The 26802-nt window shown below is 39.6% G+C and overlaps 1 protein-coding gene across 2 annotated transcripts in view; it reads right to left on the reverse strand.

The window, feature by feature from the left end:
- Positions 1-26802, reverse strand: part of il1rapl2 (interleukin 1 receptor accessory protein-like 2) — a 421604-nt gene that overhangs the window by 64313 nt on the left and 330489 nt on the right. For both annotated transcript variants that reach the window (XM_072396229.1, XM_072396230.1), the window contains exon 7: positions 7624-7698. In XM_072396229.1, the coding sequence (XP_072252330.1) occupies positions 7624-7698 (75 nt within the window). The remainder of the gene's footprint in view (positions 1-7623; positions 7699-26802) is intronic.

Below are 26802 nucleotides of genomic sequence, written 5' to 3' on the forward strand. Positions count from 1 at the left end.
CTGGACAGGTCGCCAGTCCATCACAGGGCTGTTTTAAGTCCCGACACATAAAATATTAGAATGAATGATATCTCAGTTGATGCAGAAAGGAAATACGTATTTCAATGGGCTTTGACAGATAAGCAGTTCTAGCTGCTTCTAGAACAACACTGAGATGAGAGCAGGTCGCCTCCATGGGCGAGATGCAATTCACCACCTTAAATCATGAAAATGTCACATAATTTATAATGTTGCACAAAAAAACACTTTCTGCTCAGTGACACTTTGAAGGTCTGCAGACTGTCGGAGTTCAGATGTTTCAGTCAGTAAAAGCCTCTTTAAGTGCTCTGTCAACCAGCTCAAAAATACACGATGGACAGCTTTTGAAGTTTAGACACCCAGTTGCAGCACATCAGAGGAACTCACATTGAGGGTGCATGTCCATAATGAACTTCTGTGTTTGATTTTGATTTATCTAAACTGAATCAGACTGAAGCCAATAATTTCAGAAGCAGGATTAATTCAGGATTTAAATTTTTGGTTTTACAACTAGATTAACATCAGTCACCTTCTCAACCGTGAGGCCAAAACAACCTTGGATTGTTTGGATAGAAGTCTTTGGAGAATTTTGAAATAGAATATCTTTAGGCAAAGTGACATTTTTTCTTCTGGTTTATTAAAGTTGCATTAGACAGTAAATTCCAGCCTAATAACAAAGACTCAGTCATAGTGATTTTGTTAAAGAACTGTTAAAAAATAGTCCTAATAGCAACTTTACCAAACTGATGCAAATTCAGTTACTTGTGCCCAGAAGGTACATTCTCAATGGGAAAGGCTAAGGACATTGTTTAGACATTTTATGGATCAGGCCAGTTGTGGCAGCAGCTCAGGAGGAAAAGCAGTCATCTGCTATTTGGAAGGTCGGTGGTTCGACTCTCGGCTTCTCCAGGCCACATGTCGAAGTGTCCATCTGTGTAGCATATATGGACTAAGATGTGCTGTATGAGTGAATGGATGGATGTGGCATGCAGTGCAAAATGCAGTGAGTGGTCAGTTAGACTAGAAAAGCACCAAACAAGTACAGTCCATTTACACAAACATACTGTTGACACATTCAGAGTTCAGATTAAAAGTTTATATAAAATATGGGACGTTTTCTGGGGCAGAAATTAACTCAAAATTTAAATGTTACATACAGATTCAGTCATATACATGCAGACACTTACATTATCAAGCCAGTGGTGCTTAAAATTCCAAAATGTTGCCATGCTAACTTTCAGTAAGCAATCGTGGATGATGGATGATGACTTCTCTGTGCCAACATAAAAACTGATTATGTTTTGACAGCATTCATTTGGATTGACAAGCGGGGGACTCAATTCAGGTTTTGGAGCAACAAACGCTCACATCCAGAATATTTTTCAGAAAAGGCCTTGCATATTTCAGCAAGACAACGCTAAACCACACACCGCATCTGTTACAGCAGCATGATTTTGCAGTAGAAGACTCCGGGTGCTGAACTAGCCTGTCTGCAGTATTTTTTTCTGAAACAGTAAAATGTCTCACATTCAACATTTATATGAATAAAATATTGGTTTATGAGCTTTGCAGTTCATGGTATTGTGTCCCTTTTTTTGTTTTGGAATGGGTATTATACTCGAACTATGCTTTAATAATGTACGAAGGGACCAACAAATTAAAGAAGACGTATCATGCACTTTTTCACAAGCTGCTCTAATGTCCTGAGGTTTTAATCAGATGTCTGTGACATACTTCAGTCACAATAACACTGAAAGACAGTACAGCAACTTCTTTTTCAACCATTCATTTACGCCTATATTGAAGGAGATCGTATTAGGGGCACACAAGTCCACTTCACCCCTTTCTTACTCTGGATTGGCCTCTTTTAAGATTTGCCATACTCCATCCCCCCTGGGTCATGTCATTACTGTATGAGAGCACACAGTAAATAGCCAAGTAGAGGGCTCAGGGCAATTCTCAAATACTTACATTGCCCTCGTCTACCGTTGGACCATGGACAGCTCGTAGGATACCAATCCCTCTTTTAGCTGCAAAGTCATTGCAAGTTGGACTGGCCCAAGTTGTTAAATCCCGCACTGCAGGACATAACAACTGCTGGCCAATTCATAACTCACGATATAATTTCTCCGTCTCTTATCGGCTCCACAAACTCTGGGCATTCATTAGGTTTTTAGCAGCTATCATTAAGAACTGTTGCTTAAGGTATTTTACTGATGTTTCTCTTTGTAATTGTTATAACAGTTATAACAGTTATAAGTGCTGTAGTGATGGTGCATTCATCAACAAATGAGAAATCAGAATTTACAGCCTCCAACTGGCAATAAATCAAAGAAGCCAAAGTAAAAGTCAGATTTCCTTGTCAAGATATAAAACATTAAACAAATCACCGGTGGACAATTGTTGCCCACCTAAAGCTAGGTGGAGGTAAAGAGGGAGGAGGCTGGCTAACTTTGTAATGTGACAAATGTTTCCCCTGCAAATCTGAACGACACACTGAATGATTGATTTTCAGTTTCAGGGGCCATAAATCAAAATGCTTAATTTTTCAGAAACCCAAATATATGCTCACAAGCAGTGAAAAGGTTGTTTTTCCTTAATATGTCCCCTTTTAGGTCATAAATTCTGCCGAGTGAAGAGGTCACATATCCAACCAGAACTCTGGCAGAGTGGGCTGATGGTTACCTCGAGGGTGCAGCTTGGTAAGTGACATGATGGAAACAGGAATGCAACTGTAGATAACTTTTTTTGGCTGGAAGGATGGATAGATGGCAGGAACATTTGACTTGAGCAATTTGCTGAGCCTCACCGACTTTGCATACGCCTGATTTTAAGTCTAAGAGCATTGGCATGATAAATTATAGAAAGAAAACGATGAACTTTGGTAATTTAGTGAGCCTTTGATGAATGATGAGAACATTTTAGGTTACTGATTATTAGATGAATTGTGTTTCATTTCCGGAGCCATAACACAATTTCTCATGCTTTGTGTACTTTCAGCACACTGGTCCAACCTTCACATTCATTTTAACTCTGTGGTCTGCATTCATCAGTTCGCTTCATCAGCTCCATTCTTCTTGCTCACACGGGGAAAAAAAAAAAGAAACTCATTGTTTGCTAATTACCGAACATGGCCTTGATGTTTAATCAATAAACTGTTGCGATGATATCTTTCTTCTACTGTTTATATTTTTCTTATTGCTAACTATGAAAGCTCAGAAACTGTAAATGAATTAATTTGGAATAAATGAGAGGAAATTTATGAGGAGTGAAAGAAAAAAATGTGTTTATCAAAGGAGACTGGTAAGAATACCTCTTAAACTCTACCCTAAAGGATCATTGTGACCAAAATGAAATGATCACTCAGCTTGAAATAATAGTAGACATTTCAATAAATACATCTGACAAATGAATAAAGAATATATCAACATCTATCTGATAATCATACTTGCTGACATTTCATTGGACGCCCCTCCATTCATAAAATTGCAGTTTTCAGAAAGAGGGATCTACCAGAATATGGCCATGTCTCCGCAAACACCATCAGCTTTTCTGCTTTTTCTTTTTTTAAAACAGTATATCATGAATCAATCTTTAATTATGAGCTCTTTTTGTCTTCTTTCTGCCCGCAGCTCGTATCAGTTTAATAACAGTGAGCATAATAACATGTGTTTACAGCCCACATCCTTATGGAAAAATTGGGGAATAAAACACAAGGGGAGGAGAGCGAGGACATCAACCTCTCAACAAAGCAAATGAGGAGCAGAAAGTAAAAGGATGTGCAGCTACCATTCAAAGGAGGAAAGAATGATGAAAAGGAGAAAAAGAAACAAAGCAAGAGCAGAGAAGAAGAAGAAGAAGAAGCGTGGAGCAGAGAGGAGATGCGGGGGAAAAGAAAATGAACAACACAACTGTGGTTGCTAATGTGACCCCCCCCCAGGTTAAAACAAGATGATAATTAAAAATGCACCGCAGGGTCACACTGCGACTGCGTGTGTGTGCCTGCTCCCAGCGTGACTACGTGTGTGTTTGTCTTAATGTGTGGCCCCTTATTGCTTTAAGAGAGTGTGTGTGGTCAGGGTGATATTGCGGTGCCTATTAAAAGGTGTCCCTGCTGCAATCAGTGTACGGAGGCCTTGGGGCCTATTTGTTACTACATCAATCTGGAGTTAATGGAAAAAACACAGCACACAAACACACAGACTTATGCACGCATCCAAACACATTCCTGCCTACAGTGCTAACATTGTCAGAGAGACCGCCGAACAGCAGGACATACCCGTGCATGCACGCACTTATGCGCTTAAACACACACACCCAGCTGGTGAGGAAGGCAGCCAGCTGAGCCAGCTGCAGAACACAACACACACTGTTTAGTACACAAGCTAAATCTAATGAGATCCTTTCAGCGTTTTCTTATTGTCTCTTTTTTTTCTTCAATCGATTTCAACAAAAATGACATTTTTGAGCTCAATCCACTTTATCAATCTGTTTTTATGAATCTGAAAATCTTCCAGTGAAAATGAATGAAATACCCCCCACTTTGAAATTGTCACAGTTTTGACCGTCTGCCAGGTCTCGAGTTGATCAGGCAATGCTTTGGAGAGTTCAGTGTGTGCTCGGAAAGGTTCTAAATTGGATTGAAGACGTATCTGCTCATAAGTCATTGTTATTCACCGACTGGAGGAGATGAAAGAACAAAAACGCAGCAGGGCCGCAGTGGGTAGTGTGCACGCTGACGGAGAGCAGGAGGCCAGTTCAAAGATTTTACATTCATCTCATCTAAGATGCTTCATTCCTGCCAGCTCTCTGGCTGCTGGTCTGTGGTTAAACCTGACCTCTGACTTGCTCAAAGACGCAGACAATGACCATCTAGGGTTTCTGTAAAACAGCTTTTCACACGGTGATACCAATACAGCTTTTTGCAGATAAAATGGACAAGCTCGGACCCCTGATGAGGACACAGCAGGAATTTCAGGAAGGCTGCAGGAACAACTCCAACACCTCTCTACTCAGCTGTAAGACTACACGGGCAGACAGAGACTGCAGTCAGAGTGGTAAGAGTGAAGGAGGAGGATTACAGAGCTCGTTGACAACAGATGATGCAATCCTGGACATGTCATTGAGAAGGTCCGGCTCTGCATCCCAGATGTTGAACTGTTGGCTGTGAGTTTCTGTCCATGTTCTCTACTGACAGAGTTAATCAGTGCTACCTGCTGCATGTGCATTCATCGGCTAAGTTGTTGCCAAGCTACAAAAACAACACCCCAACCCATTGATGGCAACCTCTCAAGATTTCTTCTATCCCGTTCTTTCTGCTACGCTTCAACTTTCTACCTGTTTGACACCTGATTTATCTATTTTTTTCTTATCTAATTACAACAACAGCATATCTTTAATAATAATTAATACTGCAGCAATATAAGCATGTATAGTCCTATTTGTTCCATAGAGTAGGTACCCTGTCATCACCGTCCCCCACCGCCTAAAGTGGATCTGTCCTTAATAATTAAAATAATAAAAACATAAATGGATTAAAGTCCCAAAAAAGTAGAGGTGGATCAGAAAATATTAGGGAGACAAAGTGAAAAAAAAAAAATCTTCAACTGCTGCAAAATAATTCACCCAAAAAATGTATTCAAAAGCAAAATGTCAACTTTTACTGCTGTGATGATTAAACGAGCCAAGTTCAAAGGACACTGATACCAGAGCATAATGAAGAGGCAGAGGAAAGAGATAGAGGCTGTTCCAGTGAGAAACACAACTGCTGAAGAAGAGTAGCATGACAGCTTGGCAGGTGATACTGTGTTAGATCACCATCGCCTTCGCTTTGGGAAAAACACGATGTTTACCCTGACACTTGGCTACACCAACAATGAAAACATGATCACCATACACTGTTTCTAACTCATAAGAATTGTTTGATAATGACAAAAATGAAAGGGATATGCATATGTTTAGTATGTTATATGTTTTAATTCCTTTACATAGCAGTACATGAGGTAGAAGAAGACACTGGGGCCAACCAGGACAAAAATGACCAGTTTCCAGTCCGATCATGGCAACTGCATCCCATCACAGACCTGTTGTTAATGCTCAGCTCCACATGGAATATAATTTGTGTCTTTGCCACAGAACATATATATCCAATTTATTCAATATACGGTTTATTAAAATCTTGCCTGAGAGGGACTGTTCATGTGCTGCAGGCCTTAAATGTGGAAAACCTTCTGAAGTCAGATGCATGACCAATGCTTACACACAAAAACCATGTGTACGCCTTTGCCTCCACACGAACTGGCTTCTTCAGACCATGTGCACACATGTTATTAGACCAACTGCAGCCTGTTATGATGGAATGAAAAGGTGAAAAAAGAAGTGAATTTGACCAAAACAAAACCATTTTGCAGGAATAGGATGATAAATCAGGAGTTCTGGGTTATCTTCCCTAAGCCTTGACACTGCCTTTTATAGTTTAACTAACTGTTGTTGTTGTTTTTTTTACCTCAGCAGGGTTTTCACACCCTTTTTTATCTGATCACACCATCAAATAAAAAAGATTTCATTCTCGCTACTTCACTGATGTGCATCTCAGTTTATCAAAGTACTCTTACATTCATTATCATGCTTGCTTAGTTGTGAAGCAATAGATGAGCGTCTGCATCCATTCATGGGATTGGAAATCGTGTTTGTACACATGCATACGAATTATGCCCAATGCACATTTCTGCCATTGTGCATCCACACAGTTTTAGTTATGAAACTACAAACAGTCTCATGCATCTGGCCCCCAGTACACACTGTATAAGTGAAATTAGGAGCTGCTGCTGGAATTACAGTTTCATCACAGTATCAGTGCTTAATATAGAGTAATATGTGTAATTAAATCTATATCAGTTCATAGGTCTGATATATGCTGCTTTAATGATGCCACAAACAGAGGCGTTTGAATCCCCAGTGAGAAGATCAATAAGAACAAGCTGCACCTTTTGGATTGTTATTGACAGAAAATCTCTAATCAAATGTAACTGTAGCGGTACACAGAGGGGTTCCAAAGCTTTGTGGAAGACACAGAACTAGTGTGCATCTATAAAGTGTGACTGGTCCACACGGCTGCTTGCATTCTCCCTTTTAAGTTTGTGATGATAAAAGAGGAGAAGACAATATATGACAGTTGAAAAACATAAGGGAAGACCATTTACCCTGCAAACATTTGTTCTAGAATATTCTTATATTTGATAACTAGACATGGTAATCTTTTGAACCTATCTTTACTTATCTGCTGCAGATTTCTTCCTCATTAACTCCGAGCTCAATTCCAGCAAGGTGTCTGATTCTTTCATCATTGCACACTGAACTATCAGTGAAAACATATCTACTAATAAGTAAGTGAAGTAAGTAAAACTCCAGCCTCAGAGCTCATTAATGCTTTAAAGTTGCACTGAAGTGTCCCTGATCAGATCTGTTGTGTTGGAAAAAAACTGAGGCCCAACAGAACGTGCCATAACACGAAGGAAAACCGTAGCAAGCAGCACTCTGCATGGACCTAGAGGACTACCCTTTTAACCCAAGAAAAAAAAAAAGGGAGAAGGCAGTGATCCTTACCAGGCGTGACTTCTATCACTGTGTCTTGTCTCTCTGGGGGGAAAAGGACCTTGGGAGGCTGAGTCGTCTGCAGAGCTGAGGGTAAAAGAAAGAGATACAAACGTTATCAGGAGCGGTTTCAAACTAGTCAGGTCTGCATGGGTGCGTCACCATGTTACGGACTGGCCATCTCACAAAACAAAGCAAAAAAAAGAAATTGATATTATTCAAAAATACAAAGGAACAGAAGAAATGAGTTTTTATTCCAAAATCAAACTATCGGTGTCGTTTCTGAGGGGAAAAAAAGTTGTTTACCGATATATGTTTGGTGCCACTGTGGAGCTCCACGGTTTATCAGGTCCGGCATTCCCAAAGACAAATATTAAAAGAGTGAACCCCGTCAACTGTCAGAACCGAGAGACTGCGTCATCCACACAGGCAGCTCAAACCGCTGTGTGTCTCATCTCATGATTTCTTCCTATCTGTGTGCAGACACACGCTGGCTGAATGACTGCCTCTGTACTCCGATGGCCAGCAACACCAACTGATTACAGCCGAAGCAATTTTCAGTTTCATTTTACGGCACACTGAAAAGTTGAGCTCTCTCCTTTCCAGCACTTTTTCCTCTCACCATCATCACTGTCTCAGTTTTCTCATTCTTTTCTGCTGTCCTGCCACATGCTCTGAGTCTTTTGTCTGAGACTGACAACTTTGAAGGTAGAAATTGAGATATTAAGTGTGTAGATGTCTGTCAGAGGGAAAATGTTCCACTTGAAATTCAGCTTCAGTCCCTCGTTAAACACCAGAGATCGGGTGGTTGCATTGTGTACTTATTGACTAACTTAGAAATTGTTTTAAAGTGCTGTTTAAAGGATGCAAACATGAAAAAATGCTGATTGTAGGGAGCTGAAGCAGTTTATGTTTTAAAAACGGTGAGACAGTATTTTCCTTCTGTTTGCTGTTAAACATGAATCCAAATCTGTCAAAAAATAATAACCACAATAAAAAGTGTAAGTGGGAACAGGGTCCTGAGGTAAATCAGTTTAATTACTCTGACTTTTAGGGAAACTTTATAGTTTTCTCTATTGGACTAAATGTCCTTTCTGGGACTTTTACTATGATGATTACAATGATTCAGGCTTTCTTTTCTTTTCCAACTTCTTTCCTAAATAACCCCGTCAATCCCTCTATCGCTCAGTTTTCTGACAAGATTGATGGCTTCATTTGCATTCTGAAGGTTCCGTTTTGCCCTTTTAAGATTAATGAGACAACCCTTCACCTAGGCCTCCTCCTCTCCTGTTCTCTCCTCCGTTCCAAGACTCTATCTCCTTCTCTGTTCTCCTTGCTTTGGCACCGTTTTCCTCAGCATATTGTTCCACTATCTTTGTTGGCCTTTCAAGGAGAAAAGAAAAAAAATCATTTAGGTTTCTATTTTATGTGGAAATATATTAAACTTAATATATTTAAACACACAGTGTTTGCAGAATATTTAGTGGGAAATGTGTTACTGACTGATTTAATATACATTTCCCCCTATGTATTATGTAAAGTAAGATGGGGAAGCGTCTGTGCAGTAGTATTGGTGAAAGGTGTTTGGGAGCAACCTTCTCCAAACTTTCAGGACTTCAAAATCCATGATTTTCTGACCTAATGAGCTAGCTCTCCCGCCTGGGTGCATTTGAGTAGGTGAGGAAAACACCATATAAGTGTGGAAACACATTATTGAGTAACTGCTACTGGCTGCAAAATGAACAAGGTGTCACAAAAGTGAATGCACCAACAACACGTGTCATTAATTCTAAAAAAAACAAAACCTCTGTGGGGGAGAAGGAAAAATTGCACATGTCTCCTTCCTTCGAATATAAATTTGAATATGAAAAGGTGTGCAGCAAACAGATGATAATGATGGGGTTGGTGTTTACTTTCAGCACTCTGCTTTCTCTCAACTTTTCATGACTGCTTGTGTTGGAAATCGCAGGACACTGTTGATGTGCTGACAGCTTTTGTGTCTATGTTTGAATAGTCCTGTTTCCATCCAAAAGTGATTCGAATCATTGGGAAATGCGCATTAAAAGAAATTCAAATCGTGTGTGTTTCCATCAAAATTGCGGACTTTGGTGAAAAATAATGACTCGCGCGAGCTATTGATATATACTAGCATTTCTCTGCCGTTTACTTTCAAGAATAGCACTTATTTGTTTCTCCTTAATTAAAGTTAAAAACACCACAACTTCTTCTTCCGTCCACAGAAACCTTCTATTGCCCGCCATGTTTGTTGTCTTATGAGTGACCTGCAAACACTGGAAGCAGTTTGGGTGAAAATGCGCCACGTCAGACTTGATGCGAACCCAGCTGTTTCCACCCCTTTCAAATCAACCAAAACCTGGCGCTAGCGAGCATATTTTCATTTGTGCGAATCAGGGGATTTTAATTTGAGTTATGATGTTTCCATCATAATTTTCCAATGCGATACTTTTCGATGCACATCTAAACAGGCTGATGGAAACACACCTAATGTGTGCTTGGAGGCACTTTCCGTGTCCAAGTACAGGTGTTTAGTTCTTGGAAAGAGTTGTTTACTCGTGGCAAACTACACAAATCAAAAGTTTTGCAGGGCTGGTTGTGCACTGTGTCTGGATCTTATACGATTGAGGGATGTTTGAGTTACGGAGACGAACAAAGATACAAAGAGGGAATTGTAAATGCCAGAAAAGCAAAGAGAATACTGTATCTGACGAGAATTTAGTTAGTTTTCTGCCTTAAAGCATAGAAGTCATACATTCAAAGCTGAATCATTGTTCGGTTCCCGGTGAGTGTGTGCGCATTTCATTTATCGAAACTGCAAACAACTGCTATGGAAAAGCTGCTTGTTTAGAACAGAGTTGCTGGCTGGAAAACAAAGCAATGATCCAAAATAGAATGGTAACCATTGGATTGTAATTCTCTGTGTTTGACTGAATGCAAAACCTCTTTCATGTTACATGCAACAATTTCATCTGCTGTTAATTCTGTACTATTGTTCAGCTTTCTTTCTTGTGTTTCTTTAGACTTCTCCAGAAGTCAGATAAATGACTTTGTTCAAATGTCATTAGGCTAACAAATACTGCTGCTGCTACTGACGATAACATTACTTTTTAAATCCATTCTTTTGTTAAAGAAATAGCTGAAAATTGGAAGGAATGTCCAGCATAGTTTGACATTTTTACAGTTTGATTGACAGTCCAACACCAGTTTACAGTGGAATGCAAAAAAGAACTAGGAGGTTCTATCATAGGTAGAAGAACTCAAATGCTCATAAGGTATGTCTCTCATTCCAGTCACTCTGTCCTTACACTAAATATGTTGCAAACACTGGGCACTGACTATAGATAATGAGAGGAACATTGTGAATACAATCAGCTGAAATAAGTTTTCTCAAAATGGTAGCGACGTAAACACTTTAGAATCCAGTGAGACGTTCAAAAATGACAGAATAAGCTATGAGTAGACTAGCTGCACCTCCATTACATTACAGAAGTTACAGTAATGTCCCATACTAAACTGTAATATCAATATGAAACACACTCTTGGTGGTTTTTGAGCGATGACAAACTTCTACAACAGACACAGTGACCTTTTGAAGGGCGACAAATATGTACAGCTGTCCTGAAGTACAACAACAAACCATAAAATACAACAAAACAGACCAATGACACAGCAAAAAAGAGCAAACACAACATCTCACAAAATAATTAAAAAATGACTGCTTTGTTCATTGTTGTGTGTTAGGTTCGTTTTGGAGTGCTGCAGTTGAGGGACAACAAAAACCTGGTGCTATTCTGTTCACACGGAGCAGCAAACGTTATTTTCAACATAATAAAAGACAAAAATAACCGAAACAAGCAATGAACTTATTTGCTCACAGTGCATCCGTATTAGTGAAGTTCTCATCTGCACTCAGCTGCACTTTGGGGTTTCAAATCAAATTTGACCTTTTCCTGTCACTGTGCTTTATTGCAGTCAGGCACATTAGGTCAGTCAAAGAATCAAAGTTCGCTTAAGCCCCTCATCTCTCTATGCAGTCATTACAGACTATGTAAATCTGGCATTTTTGTGAACTTCAAGGTGTTTCAGAGTGTGAGTGCACCCATGTCATCAGATATGAAGGAATGTGTGTGCAGGAAGTTCTGATCATTTGAAAGTCATTTGAGTATCCCCTCTGTGACTTAAGAAGACTTTGATGCTATCTGAATCATCCTGATCTGATCATTTCAGCTCACCAGGTGCTCTAAGTAGATTAAATCAAACACCATCTCGTTCTATCCACACAGATAGAATGAATCCAGCTCGGATGTCAAACCGACTGTGACTTTCTGTTTCATTCTTAAAACTGAAGCTGAAGCTTTTGAACATAGGGGACAACACTTTCCAACACAACAGGAACTTGTTTAACACTTAAAACAATGCTCACAACTTTGGCACAAAACGACAGAATGATGTTAATAATTCCTGCTGTTTGACGCCGCTTGTAAAGATCTTTTTTTTTCTTTTTTAAACCTTTTTCTTCTCAGAAAAATGCTCTCTGCTGGGATTTTTTTTAAAATTTTGTCACAGTGTGAGTCTATGCTATTCTAATCAGAGACATTCTGTTAAAGTAGTAACTCAAAGATAAAAAGCAGTGCACTCTGAGAAAGTTTCAAACATTCTGACCATCACTGTTGATTTGTTTGCTGTGGAGTTGAAAACAGGGCCCAAACCTGGTTCATACTTAAGAAGAATAAATGAATAAATAAATAAATGAACAAATACATGACCCAAATAAACCAAAATACATAGAATATAAAATCAAGATTATGACTGATCCCCAAAGCCACACTTTAGGGATTTTTACTGAGTTTTTTTTCCATTCGCATAGAAGATTTAGAGAGCTGATTATTTAACTGTTTGCAAACATTTTTTAGCTGCTGTTGTAACATTTTTGTCTGGCGCATCTGTCAGTCAGCTGAGGAGGATGCACAGGCTGACAGGACCACGTTGGCCACTGATTTAATGCATGGGCAACAGAGAAAACAGCTGTAAAGGAAAACATCGCTCCACAGACCGATGAGTTGTTAAGAGCTCAGCTGGGCATCTCTGAAATATACCTTGCAACTTCTGAACATAAAAAGTAAAAAATGGTGACATAAGGTGACTGGCAAATGAACAGTTGGTTTAATTGGCAATAAATTCCTTACCGCCTTACTTCATCTGGTATGACTTGTCTATGGTGATTAATAATGATTCCTAAGGACAGACACTGAGGTTGATCCTGCAGTGTTCTCATGGATCAGTAACAGCTAAAATAATAAGTCCTCCAATCAAAAGGTTATGCGTTCATACTCTAAAATATGGCTCATAACAACATCCTGTATAATGTATCATCCCCACATGCAACAGAAGGGTAACATGATTCAGCCTGTTAGTGTTCCTGCGCTGTTTTTCCTTATCAGCCAGGCTCACGATGCTGATGCACCACAGGTTGACACACTGTTGTTTTCAACCATTTAATGCTGAGTTTGTCACACATTCTAACAGTCGCTGGCTAAAATAGAGGCAGCAGCAGGGCTTTGACAGCACTGGATTTATCTCAAGAGTACAAAGAGAGGCTGCCATGGGTTATCAGAGGACATTTTTATCACCAAAGCTGTTTGGGACCACAATTCCAGACTGAGCCAACATCATCTGATATTAACCTAACCTGCTGAATGAATATGGAGAGGTGCAGTTTTAAACTCCATCAAAGCTAGTATAGTAGATCCTTTTAGGCTGTTTAGCGACACAGTTCATTCCCCAAGGTAAATTATTTACTCCCATGCTTAAAACCAATGCTGTCCATCCTAAGAGAGGACACGGAAACTTGTTTACTTTTTTTAATTTATCAAAAAACCTTCAAATAACATTTTTCAAACAGAATTATCCAACACTATTAAGTTGATTTTGTTGCATCTAAAATATACCCTAAAATAAATGTGTGATTGCACAGAAGATCCATGTAAGTTGTTGAAAGGTCTGAAAGGTTAAAAACTGTACATCATGGGCCAACAGCAGCAGAATATAAATCTCTTGAGAAAATTTAACCGACAGGATGGGAGGTGTTAATACAGATCTTAGCTAGAAAGAAAACATCTTGTGTTAACCCCTAAAAATGTTTTTGAGTGTAGTAAACTATTGGTCTTTAAACTAAGTAGTGAAAGGAAGTAGTAATAACCAGCACTGAAGAATACTATATTGTACTAAAGTATATGAGTAAGCTGATGTTTCAGCTTGGACACACCAACACTGTCAGCCTGCCTGTTCTCAGACAGAAACTCTTTCACTGTAACTGACATATTCAGATTCTCTCTCATGTATATCATATCGACTTGACCTTTTGTGGAATTATAACATGTTTGAGCAGAGAATGAGCTGAGAGGTTGGAACTATTTATGTTTATACCCATTCACAGCAAGACTGATTGATTTCAGGTGAAATCTCCCGTAATTTGCCTTTTTATGGTGTCAACTCATCACTTTGATGATGGAATCTCTGGTGAAACTCTGTGAAAGGTTAAATCATACACCACATATTAATTTGACAACTCTTTTTACAAGCATCTGCTAAGCTAACACTCCACCAAAAATATCTTGAAATCTATGTTGTAATGGATGAACAACTTAGTACACCGATAAATGCTTTAATGCCAAACTAAACACAGCATTCTCGGAGCTGTGCAAAATGTGCTGAGAAAATCAAATGAGTAAATCATCCACAGGAGTGCAGAATAAACGCCTCACTGAGAGAGAAAGTTGAATCACAGCAAAAGATGATGCAAGTCCAACTTTATGGTAATGTCATTCTGACAATGTGGTCTTGTATGAAATATACATTTCTGATGCAAGAACGATTCTTTGGAGACAGACGGAGCCTGAGGGCATAACTCACTGTGTAAAGCAGGTTTGTGTGAGATCAATGGGCTTTAATGTGACCCTGGTGCAAGTACTGAGGTGAAGGATGCATAATATGCACTGCACATCCTTATCACAGATACCATCTGCTGCAGGAACATGCCACACTGGAGGGATGCCCTGGTGGTGGAAACAAACGCGCTCCCTTAGCACTGCACATTGAGCTTGATGATTAAAATCATAAATTAAAAATGAAGAGCTCTGGAGGACAAGGAGACAGTTGCACAGGAGAAAACAGAACTCTTGATGAGCTCAGAAGCAACAGGGACCAGGTGAACAATTTAACTAGCTTTAGCTTACACATGCAAAAGTTGGAATTTCACATTGTAATGTCTCCTTCACTGACTGCATATACATTAGGTCTGCTGAAGTGATATATAATCAGTCAGCTTTTGCAGTTGGAAATTTACATACACTGTTCAAAACCATGAATGTCATGGGGAAATTAAGCTTTTAAATTTATCTTTGAACTGTTCTTCTTCTGGGCAGAATGATAGTATGACATACAGTCTTTAAGTGAGTGAACACACATATATAAACACAGTCTGAAAAAGAACAGTTTCTTACTTCCTTTTAGTGATGTAACGAAGAAATCGAAGAAATTTTGAGATTATTAGCAGTTGAAATAATTGTGAAAATAATTTGGAGATGCTGCCATGTTGCCAAGGTCTGGAAGATGATCTCAACATTAAACTGTCACCCTTTGCCGAGAGGAAATTGGTTGGGATGGTCAAGAACTACCCAGGAATCACAGAAGTACAGGTCTGCTGTGAGCTGGAAGTTGCCAAAACACTTGAGATGAGTTTGCAGCTGACCACTTGGACAATGAAAAGGTAATTTGGAGGAAACTTTTGTCAAGTATCGGTGGTGCGAGGTAGGGTAGGACCCAGATGGGTCCTAAAAGCAAGGCAAGAACAAGGCATTCCAAAAGCAAGGCAAGAACAAAAGGTGCAGCTGAGCTGGTTATCAAAAATACTTGAACTGTGAATAACCAAACAAAACAAGACTATGACCTATAAATAACAAGACTATGGATAACAAGACTATGAATTACAAACGAGAAAAGACTATGAGGCAAGAACCAGACTTAACAAGACTTAACTGTGGCATGAAAGGTAAGTGAGGATTCTGCGATGAACATGAACCAACTGGGAGACTAAATACTGAGGAGGGTGATTAGTGAGTGAGTGCAGCTGATGACAATGAACACAGGTGACATGAGTGAAACTAAGTGGCAGGGGAAAAACATGACAAGAACATAACAAAGAACCTGAACATAACAATAATCCAAACATAAACTGAGACAACTTTTATGGTCTTATGAGGCAAACATTGGAAGGGTTTGGCCTCTAAAGGTATGCATGAGGAATAGTTGTGAGGCATTCAACCCTTTGGTATTTGTCGTATCATGTGAGGACCGTGTGGAAAAGTCGGATCTTTGCCAGAAAACCAAAACACTTCCTTGAATCCTGCCAGTTCTGCTGAGAAGAATGCTCTAATATCCAACCTGCAGCCAGAAGCTTATTGTTGGCTACCAAAAGAGTCGTGTCAAGACGCAACTCGCTAAAGGACACTCAACCATTGATGATACGGATGTATATTAAAGTATATGAATTGAAAATGCTGCAGCTTCATTTTATGTTGCTGCAGACAGCTGTGGACTAGTCATGTTCTTAGACATGCAACAATCATTTGATGATGTCCTTTGGTTCGTTTGGTCAACTTCATGCAGACATTTCCAGAAAGGTCCATGCAGACCTTCAAAGAAATGGGCAGATGAGAAAGTGTTGACTTTGGCAGGAAACTAGAGACACCCATACAGAAGGAAACAAAAAGGTACCAGCCAATGATTAAAGCAGGAACCCTCTCATACTACCTACTATTTGATACCTTAAGCCAGTGGTTCCCAAACTTTTGTAGCCGCCCACTCCCTTCTATGTCCCAACCGGGTTGACGCACCCCCAATCCCCAATACCTTCAAAAAAAAAAATGCAACAAGCTTTTTTATAGCCATATTAAACACATATATATAAACGGAACACACATATATAACCAGAACACATATAATAAAATAATCACGATCACAACAATGCGCTCTCGCATTTGAATTCATCTGAAACACTGTAACACAGTTTCAGTATAATGCAACAAAGCAAGCTTCCCCTTTTAAGGCTTGAGGCAGCTGTTTGCTAGAACCTCACTGCACACCACACACTGCAGCTTTGGGCAGTCTGTATCACCAATCCAAGTGAAGACCAGACCCAGATAATTTTCGTCATATATTTCCTTCTTTTTTTCACTGTCTGGTGTTCACCCTCTTCACCTCTTTTGCCTTGTTGCCATCTCCTTTCCTTTCCTCCTTTTCCTCAGCTCATCATTTTCTGACGCCCGTTGGTTTTCTTCTCCCGGATCCGTTGCATTTCTCTCCTCTGTTGCCTTCGATGCCTCACTCTCTGTTGGTTCCTCTCCTCCTTCTTCACTAACTTTGACTTTAGATGTCTCACCTGACTTCCCAGATTTCAGCCAATTGAGCATGTTTGCTAGAATGAATGACATAGAGGCCACAAGCTAGGTGCGCATATACAGTGTGTAGAAGAAGATAACTTCTTGATTTTAAGATGAAGTGCATTTCGAAAAGCCTGCATTTATTTATTAATTAAAATGACATTTTTTTATTTTAAATTTGACAAAAGAAATGTTTATTTACACGTCTTTATTATTGTGTGGAGAAAAAAACACTGTAATTGTGTAATTATCAGGCCGCCATTACATTTTTTATATTGTGCTCCCCTAGCGGCAGTTCGCGCACCGCCAGTTTTTCCAAACTTCTTCTGAAATATTTGCTTTCAATTGTTTTTCCCCATGCTCTCTGGAGTTGAAAGAGTTTCTGATACTGAATAACTGTTGTGTTTCTGATGAATGAGAAAATCTCAAATGAAACAGCTGCCGTCTCTAATTCCACATGGATCCATTCAGGGTCCATTTTCTGATTCATTCACTTCAAGATTTCGCTTCAACATCAAATGAATTAATGGAATAAAAAGAACCACCACTTTTATTATGGGTTTTCCAGCAGATAATGGTGAGAATATAGAGGGCGGTGGTCACTATATAATGCTGTTATCATGCAGTTATTAGCTGCTCACTGGTATGAACTGTAAACCTGAACAAGTGTGTACAAGTAAAGCAGTTTTTCAGCTTCCCACATGAGAATCCTGGACAGAAATGTTTGCTTTGATATAAAAATCCCTTTACCCCTTGACCCTTTCTCTAAGAACAGAATTAGAACGCAGAACACCTACATGTCCAGAATACGGAACCCGTGGCAGTCAGATCCTTATCAGACCGGTACAGAGTAACACGTGTGTTTCAGCAGTTTGTGAAAGCCACTTTAACTAACTTCAACATTGTTGACATACAACTTGCAGACATCAATTGCATCTCTCAATTTTGAATGAAGATGATACCCTTCGATGACAATGATGTGAGTACAACCAACTGTTCGATGCTGTAAATTGCCTCTTTGGGTTTTAAAATTCTTTTCGGTCAGCATTGATGACAGATAAACCACAGAAATATATCACTGCAATAATGGACAACCGTGGGCCCAGTTAAAGTACATTACATTTGTCCTGACTAATCTGTAACTGTTGCATCTCAAAATATAATGTTTATTTAGATAACTTATAACCTGGCATTTACTCATTTAAAGTTCAGGTATGAAGAAATGCTTTGAAACTTCATCCTCCCACTTAACTAGCTCTGAATTAATGACGAGTTATGTCCTCTGATAAGTATGTGAACTGTGTGGTCGTTTGATGAGTGTTGGTGTAACTGTAAGAATTCAGTCAGTCTAACAAACAGAAGTTTCATGAAATGCTGAATTATTTTCTTCTTAATTACAGAACATGCAGAGTCTCAGCAAAGGCTTGGATCAGCTGCCAGCGGACGGAGGCTCAAACCACTCTCAGTAGAACCAACTTTGACACGAGAAACCGAAGACAGGATGTGGATCAAGATTCAGCAGAACAGAACTGATACACGAGATGAAGACATGAACTTCTCAGAAAGAGTGTCAGCTCGTCACATTCTGTCAGCTCAGCATAATACCTCAGCTCTGTGGATGCCATCCCACTCATCTGTAGCCCTGATAAGTTGCCACTCATTCCTGCAGCCTTTGCTACATCACCTTGAACACCACCGCCCGAAGAAGAGCATCCAGAATCCCTGTGTTGGTTGTGAAACCCACTGGAGAAGGTAAGTTCTTCTGTAGACAAACTCATGAGTCCAAAACGGTAAAACTGAAAAAAGTCAATGTTTACTGCTGAGTTTCAATTGACCGACTCCGCGAGTCGGAGATAAAGCCTTTCAGTTGAGTACAAGCTGAAATACAGGCTTACAAAATACCTTATTAAAAACATACATGAATGTAATTCTGTTTAAAACGACACATTTGCATAGAGCTTAAGCGAAAGTCCATATAACAATGACCATGTTACTTCCCTGAAAGCACAAATAGAGGCGATCGAGGAGAGACTGAAGCCCCTAAAGCGCAATTCAGTCGACCCTTTGCCACAACATCCTGGGGCCCCTAAAAAGAACCCTGCGGTGGCAGCAATCAGTCGAGCTCCACCTTTAAAACCCTGCCCACCTACAACAGTGCAGCCAAGAAAGACCACAATAAGGAGGATGAAAAGGGTCTTAACATTAAAGACAGCAGAAACTAAAGATCAGGAGAAGCTGCAGCCGCTGATTAATCCAGCAGCGAGTCTGTCTCAGTGCTTCACGCTTCTCGCCTCAGACGACTGGTGAGACTTTACACGGTTGATGCATTTCCTTCTTAAAGCACCGGTAAACTACGTACTCAGTCTGCCCTGTTCCCGTTGTTTTGGGCCAGAGAAAACACTAAGTTGGAAATGATCTGTAAAGGCCTGATGGTTTTAAGTTTTTGTTTCCTGCGAGCCCTAAATAAGCAAACACTTATCTGCACAGGGCCCGCGGTCATACCATCATCCAAGCATTGGTCAGAGATTACATGCAGCTGTGGCAGCAGACCATCCCTCTAAATGACCAGCTTTCACTGGAGAAGATTGTGCGAAATGCAACCAGAAAGTAAAGGGAGAGCTGAGAACCACCATGGATGCAGAGCCTTTAAGAAGTTCATCAAAGTCAAAGTGTCCTTGGGCAAGACACTGAACCACCAACGTTGGCCACCGCTGTATCCATCCCCTGTATGCAAATGCTTAGAGGACAGCACCGTCTAACCTATGTGCTGTATGAGTTTGAGTAAATTGGTGAATGTGAAAGTGTGAGTCGTAGACTAGAAAGCTTGATACAAGTACAGCCCATTCACCTTTTACCATCTCATTCCCCCTCCCTCTCCACGTCAAGCCCCGAATGACAAATCTCCATCGCATTTTAGAAGTTTTTTTAGCCCCATATTTGTCTAATAGTGCTTTACTGTAAGACTTAAATGTGGTTCTTACAGTCCTTCTAATCTGTTGTTACGGGGCCTGGCCAGCAATGAACAAGCACTTCCTCTGTTGTCAAGTGCTTACTGGGAAGTTTCTTTCTGCATACTGCCCTAAGATTGCTTTTTTGCGGTAAACTTGTGCTATAAATAAAACAGCACTTGAATGAATTCCTATTGAGAGGCATTTCTTGCATTTAACATAACTCAAATGAAGGAAAGTGTACACATTATGATTAAATATACATCAACCATAGAAACGGTAATAGCAGCTAACTCATCTTGATTCTTTAATATAATGTAAATTACATATATTTTAGACCTTTCAAGCCTGAGGAAAGTACCACTATGGGCCAAAAACATGTTCAACTCATGAGAATGGCCAAAAAAAGCCATAATGGATAGTCCATTTTTAAGAGGGGGCTCATTTATCAATATCAGAAATCTAAATTCAAGCTAGGAACCCTTCAAAATCAAATCAAATCTTATTCATATGGCAGCTTTCATATTTTAAAAGCAATATAAAGTGACTCAGAGAGGCTAAAAACAACAATGACAAAACAAATAAATCTTCCACCCCCATAAATACCCAGAGAGGCACGGAGACATACAGACACACACACGCACGCACGCACGCACGCACGCACAGACGCACGCACGCAGCTCAGACCCTTACCGTCACCGAATGTAAACTCTCAGAGCATGTGATCCAAACCATTTTCATATATGTCAGTTTATTCATTAAGGCTGTGTACTCTAAGCTTATGAAAAGTGTCAACTTAATTATGCCAACTGTGAATGTTCTATTTCCTCAGTCAGAGAAAAGAGCGAGCAACATCACACCTACAAATGTGTCTGCTTATTTAATACCTAATTCCATCAGACAGAAATGCCATTAATGCTGTAGGTGCAGTCTAAACTTGCTGCTGTCTCAGTAGAGGCCTCTTTAAAAGGTAAAATGTTCCTCTGAGGACGACAATAAAAACAACAATTGACGATGACCTCAGAGCACTTTCAAAGTGTTGCAAGCTAAAACATCCCCACAGCCAGCTGCAAAATGACACAGCAGAGAACACTGAAAAAAGCCGCCTTTACCTCAGTATGTGTGTGTGAGAGATAGAAGCTGTGTATCGTTAGTGATTCTAATTAGTTAATTTAAATCAGTTAAGGGACTTTTACTTAACCGCCACTGGTCCCACCAACAGCATGGATGGGAGCTCAATTTAATTCTAGCGTAAGGGCTGGAGGGGGCCCGACTACCCACGGAGAGTTGGCTAATTATCTTTCTGCTATCTGTGGACTAAAGTGCTTTCTCTGAGTTTCACATTGAGCAGGTGGAATAACTGTTAAGACACTGCAGTGGGAATGCATCAGCCTCTGAATGTCTGACAGACACACCCAATAAACACTCACTTTCAGCCCTGGAATGTAGAGCAGTAGTAAAGGCTGTGCTCAACAAGTCAGTCGATAAGATTTGGGAATTTAGCAAAAAGCTATAAATGAGTCAGATTTCTTAAGAAACACATGCAAAGCATGCTGTTTCCAAATATAAGAAATTAACCACAGCAGTTTATATTATTTTCAGCAACTATCCCTTTCATCAGTCAATAGGGACATCAGGATCACCATTGGCCAGATCCAACTATGATCAGGCCAATGGGAGCACCACAAAAGGTTATAGAGATTTAATCTGACTACCTAAAGCTGAAAACACACCAGCAGCGCACTGCTGAGGCTCTTTATATAACATATGTGGCCCCAGTAGAAAGCACAACACCTGAACACACAAATCATGGGTTCAAATCTTGACTTTAGTTATAAGTTCCATTTCATATGTCATTATTGGCAATTTTTAGTCAATATTATATCCATTAATAGTATATTTTGATCAGGGGTGCATGACATGAAAACAGCCCAATAACCTATACAGCAGGCTTTCTGACACAATGAAACCTAACAGTGATATTCCTACATTTTACTCCTTACAAGGAGATAGGCAGTGAGTAGGATTTAACATGAACTTCAGCTTATAAAATAATTTTTTTTGCATTTATTAAATGTTTACCACATAAATGCTTTGATTTCTCATCTGAAGAACAATGTATTTTTCCATAATGACAGGGTTGTGTAGCGTGGTTATTTCTTGACCTCCACAGTCGGCGCCTCCTTATCAATCTTCCGAATGCACTTGATATGACATGACACTGCTATATATAGCAAGAAAAGTAGAATTAGAAAACGTGTTTTTCAGGATTGGCAAAGCTTAAAAAATGGGACTGGTGTCAGAAAGTGACATGTGTGACACGGGGTGGTGCCCCATGTCACACAATTTATGTTGGTTACTATATGCTAAGCTAGCTATTGCCAGCTTCACTATCCCGGCCCAGGAGGTGGCTACAATGTGACAAAAAAGAAGCACGAAATAGCAAGATAACATGGTAGGTTGAGTCTTGCCATCTTTTATTTTCACTATCAAATATTAGTGTCATTAGAGCTGCTTTAGCTGATTTGAACCAGATTCAGTTTTGAGCGCAGTCCACATTGAAACCTTTTGATGGGTAAGAATATAGCTGAGCTCTTGGGCAGAGTGCGTTACCTTTCTGATATATTGTAATTGATTAATCTTGTGTAGCTGGGTTCAAATCTTGTCTATCATAATAAATTAAACCGAATAGCAACATTTCAAGTACGTAGAAATTTACTAATTATTACTTTTAAAAACTGGGGCTTTTGCAGGCTGTACTTCTACTGCAATTGCTCCTGAATCTTTAAACATTCTTTCCCCTTAAACTAGCATTTTATGCTTAACTTCTACCTCTAACAATAAGAGTACATATATGTCCTCATCAGTTCAAGGGACAGTGTGTGAGCTCTGTCTTCTTGAGGTAACCTTGACCTACAAAAGGTTCTTGTACAACTTTTCAAAAAGGTGAGCGTGGGCCAACGTGTTGATTAAGATGATGAATGCATTTATTGAATAAGAAGTGAGGACCCTCTGAGTGTGTGTGTAACTGGGTCTGGTAGGAGGTGATAAGACCTTTAATAATGAGCTTGTTCATTCTGTCATCAGTCAGTGCACTGTCACTGTCTCAGCCACATTCAGTTATTAATGCATTTTTCATTTATACACATACAGTAGACATTAACAGGGATAGAGAGTGAGAATACAAATGGATACAGACACCATTTAAACAGGGACACACACACACTTTAGTCATTCAACTACACATTTATATACCACCCTCTGAGCACACACACATTTGCCCTCTGTCATTAATTTATGAAATTTATGTATCAAATATCACTTCATTTCCTGAGCAGATCTGGTGAAAACAAACAACAAGTGAAAACAAATCTAAAGCCCATACAAATGATTGCTCTCAGTGGCTCCTGAAGCATGCTTTCCCAATTTGCTATGTTCTTCAACAGTATGTCAATAACTACTTCCTGAAGTTTGGTTGAAAAAAAAAAGAAAAACTGCTCACAGTTTCCAGTGGTTGCCTGAAACAAGCATCTTTGCAAATCGGGAGATAACAACAGAATCCATGTTGCCTCTGTCGAACACATCCACACACACACACACACAATCACATAAAGCTAATGAGGACAGAGGTGGCTGCCAAATACCAAAGTGAGCATGTCCCCCTCACAAACAAAGAGCGGGACATCCAGAAACACACGCACACACACACACACACACACGTTTCCTGATCGATGGCTCAGTAACCTTGTTCAGGTGACTTATTATTCAAGCAAAAAAAACATGTCTCTGACATCAGTTCCATGGAATTCTCCTGCGTATCAGTGTATTCATCCATCATTGTTCGATATGTGTTTTACATAAACAGCAAAACACACACATTTCAGTGTTAAACAGACATGCATTTAAAATCACTGATGGGAAATGGGATGGATAGATCTGAATGTATGAGCTAAACTTTGGTCAACTGTGCCAAACATTAGAAAGTAGACTAAACGATTACTGTTTGCAAACGCAGCGTTCAAAATCTGCCGCTCCCTCCCTGCGCTGCAAGTGAGAGTAGCAGCGGTGTTCAGAAAGAGAAATGCAGCTGCAGAACAAAGCACTTAATCTAAGAAATGTTCAATTTATCAATTTTTTATGGCTGTTACGTTTGTCCAAAATCTAGCAGAGTTTGAGTGACATTAGGATTCATCTCGAGTTTTCAGGCCGTCTAATGAATATCAGTTCAGCATCCAGTGTCCTTTTAGCTCTCTTTTTAATTGTTTTTTCACCAGGTCCTGGTTGCTGTTACACCAAGCTCGCAAATGAACACTTCCAACTTAGAGCTTTCAAAGATTTAATAGGTACATCAAAGGCCTTCAATGGAAGCTTAAATAGACACCCTTTTCTCTCCCTATTGATTCATTAAAGCTGAGTAATGTCAGCCTAATGTCTGTATGGAGAGTTGTCTGGCTGGTCAGGCTCCAAAGCACCTATGACTCCTGAGGTGATTTGGTGAAGAGCACTGAGGAAATACTGATGACCCCCTACAAACATGCACATGTCCCTAGCTGCTGAAACCACACACACACACACACACACCATCGGCACAGATTGTTTGAATTCTGTCCCAAGTGGTTCTTGCCGCGTTTGCTGCTGCTGAGGTCTGGGTGCTTTTCATTTCATTTTCAGGGTTTGTGTGTCTGTGTTTGTGCAGATTCATACCAGCACTGCTGTACTAATATGTGGATGTGGATCAATGCCACAACCACATTAGTTAAAACTGTCAAAAACAAGAGTGATACATGTGGGAGTCACCACAATTGGAACGCCAGTGATGGCGGCTGTATGATACATGTTCTCATCTTCCTTTCAAAATGCCAGCTTTAACAACAACAGTACCAATGAACATCCAGCCAATCGTGTTTTTGCGCTGACACATGCAGACGAGGTTCTTAACAGTGTTTGCTGGCAGATGGCGGGGTGCAGACAGACTTTGACAACGCTTTAAACAAAGAGATGATATCATGCAAATGCACAATTAACACCAACTGAGGCTCATTCTGGGTTTGACTGTGGTCACTCGCCAGATAGGGTTAGGCTGGAAAATAATTAGAAATTGTAGAGCAGTCTTATTAGCTTAAACAAACATTTCCAGCATTTTCCATCAGAATTTAGAGATGGTGATGGCATCTGGCCTTGTTAGAGAACAACCAAATGTCTGAAGGGGGATGAGACTTTCCTACAAAGACATTAGACCTAGCACAAAATATGAGTCGTTTTTAAGCTGGCGCTGTTCCTTCAACACGCATCAAGCCAGTGTTGCCTAATGAGCTGAGTAACAACAGCGATATGGTGAGAGTGGTGTGTTCCATCATGGCATCTCACTCTTAAACAAACATGCAAGTCCTGGTCTGTGACTTCCTCCTTTGACGGCTCAGTGCCACCTCAGCGGCGCATCAACTTTGGCTCTCCCATTGCGCCTCTGTACTAACACACAGGACACTTAGGTTCAACTTAGACTACAGTCCTGCCTTCAAAAGGCTGTGTGAAAAGGACCAGCAGGCAAAGGAAAAAGTTGTATTTCGGTTCAAACTTTTCCAACATTCACCCGATGCTACAAAGCTCCATTTTTAGTCGTCTGATGTTGCTATAGTGACAGGTCCCACCACAATATCAATAAAATGAAGAACTTATAGCCTGTATTGTAAAAGTTTTCTGTTTTCAAACACAATTCTATACCGAACTGGGTTAGAAAGGATTCACAGCATTTACTTTCACATTTTAAGCTTTCAAAAAAAACCTATATATTAACTTATTTGACACGATTGTCACTGTTATTTGCGATTGTTTAGTGTAATGGAATATAAGATATTACAACTGATGGACAGTGACAGGTGTCAGAGAAATGAGACATGAAAGACTCTTCTGGAGAGCGAAGAACAGTCGTCCTGGTTTTCGGCATATTGCACAGCAGATGAGTCATACATACTCTGACACAACTTCTGGAGTGCTTACACAGGTATAAAAAGTGGTGCATGAAATATTTAGAGGAGTGTCATGCAGACTCCGAAAGAGATGAGTGCCACATAAGAGTCATTACTTCTGTCTTTTTTTGCTTGCAAATCTGAAGCTCAGTATGCCTCCCAAAAAAATCTGTTATCTAACAACTTTTTTTTTTCTTATGAAACAGCTGTTTCTATCTGTTGGTAAAGACTGGTAAACGTGTCTTCCAGTATTGGCTTGTGTGTATTAGAGGTGATTATTAGAGGTGATTATTATTTTTTTTCCTATTTCCTAAATTATGTTGTTCTCAGCTTATTTCAAAGAGACAATTTGACAAGATCAGGGTAAACTGGAGTCAAAATAGTAAGATAGAAAGAGATAGATATTAATTTGTATTGATAAAAGTATAATATTTAATAATTTGTTCATTATGTTGACCTTGAATGGCCTCATTATCTGCATGAAAAACCCATGAAATATCGAACACAAAATTTAATAACCTGTCATCCTCATCAGCTCTGCTTTACAATTATTATTCCAGTGAATCTTTTTTAATTTGATCTTCATATTGTCTTTTTTTGCTGAAACATTTATACTTCTTCTTTCATTAATGAAGCAGCAAAGTGTTGGGAGAGACCTGAAGATATTCAATACAGGTTTAAAAATGCAATCTATGAGTGGAATATGACAGAAAGCTTGATTTTAAATGACTACATTTTCCTACAGTCTAACCTATAACTTAACTTACACTGTAAAAGTGAGTGTTGTTTTGTTTTGGACTGTTATCGTAAAAATACAAT

This window comes from Leuresthes tenuis, unplaced genomic scaffold, assembly GCF_036924035.1.
Source record: "Leuresthes tenuis unplaced genomic scaffold, fLeuTen1.0.hap1 SCAF_11, whole genome shotgun sequence".
NCBI lineage: Eukaryota > Metazoa > Chordata > Actinopteri > Atheriniformes > Atherinopsidae > Leuresthes > Leuresthes tenuis.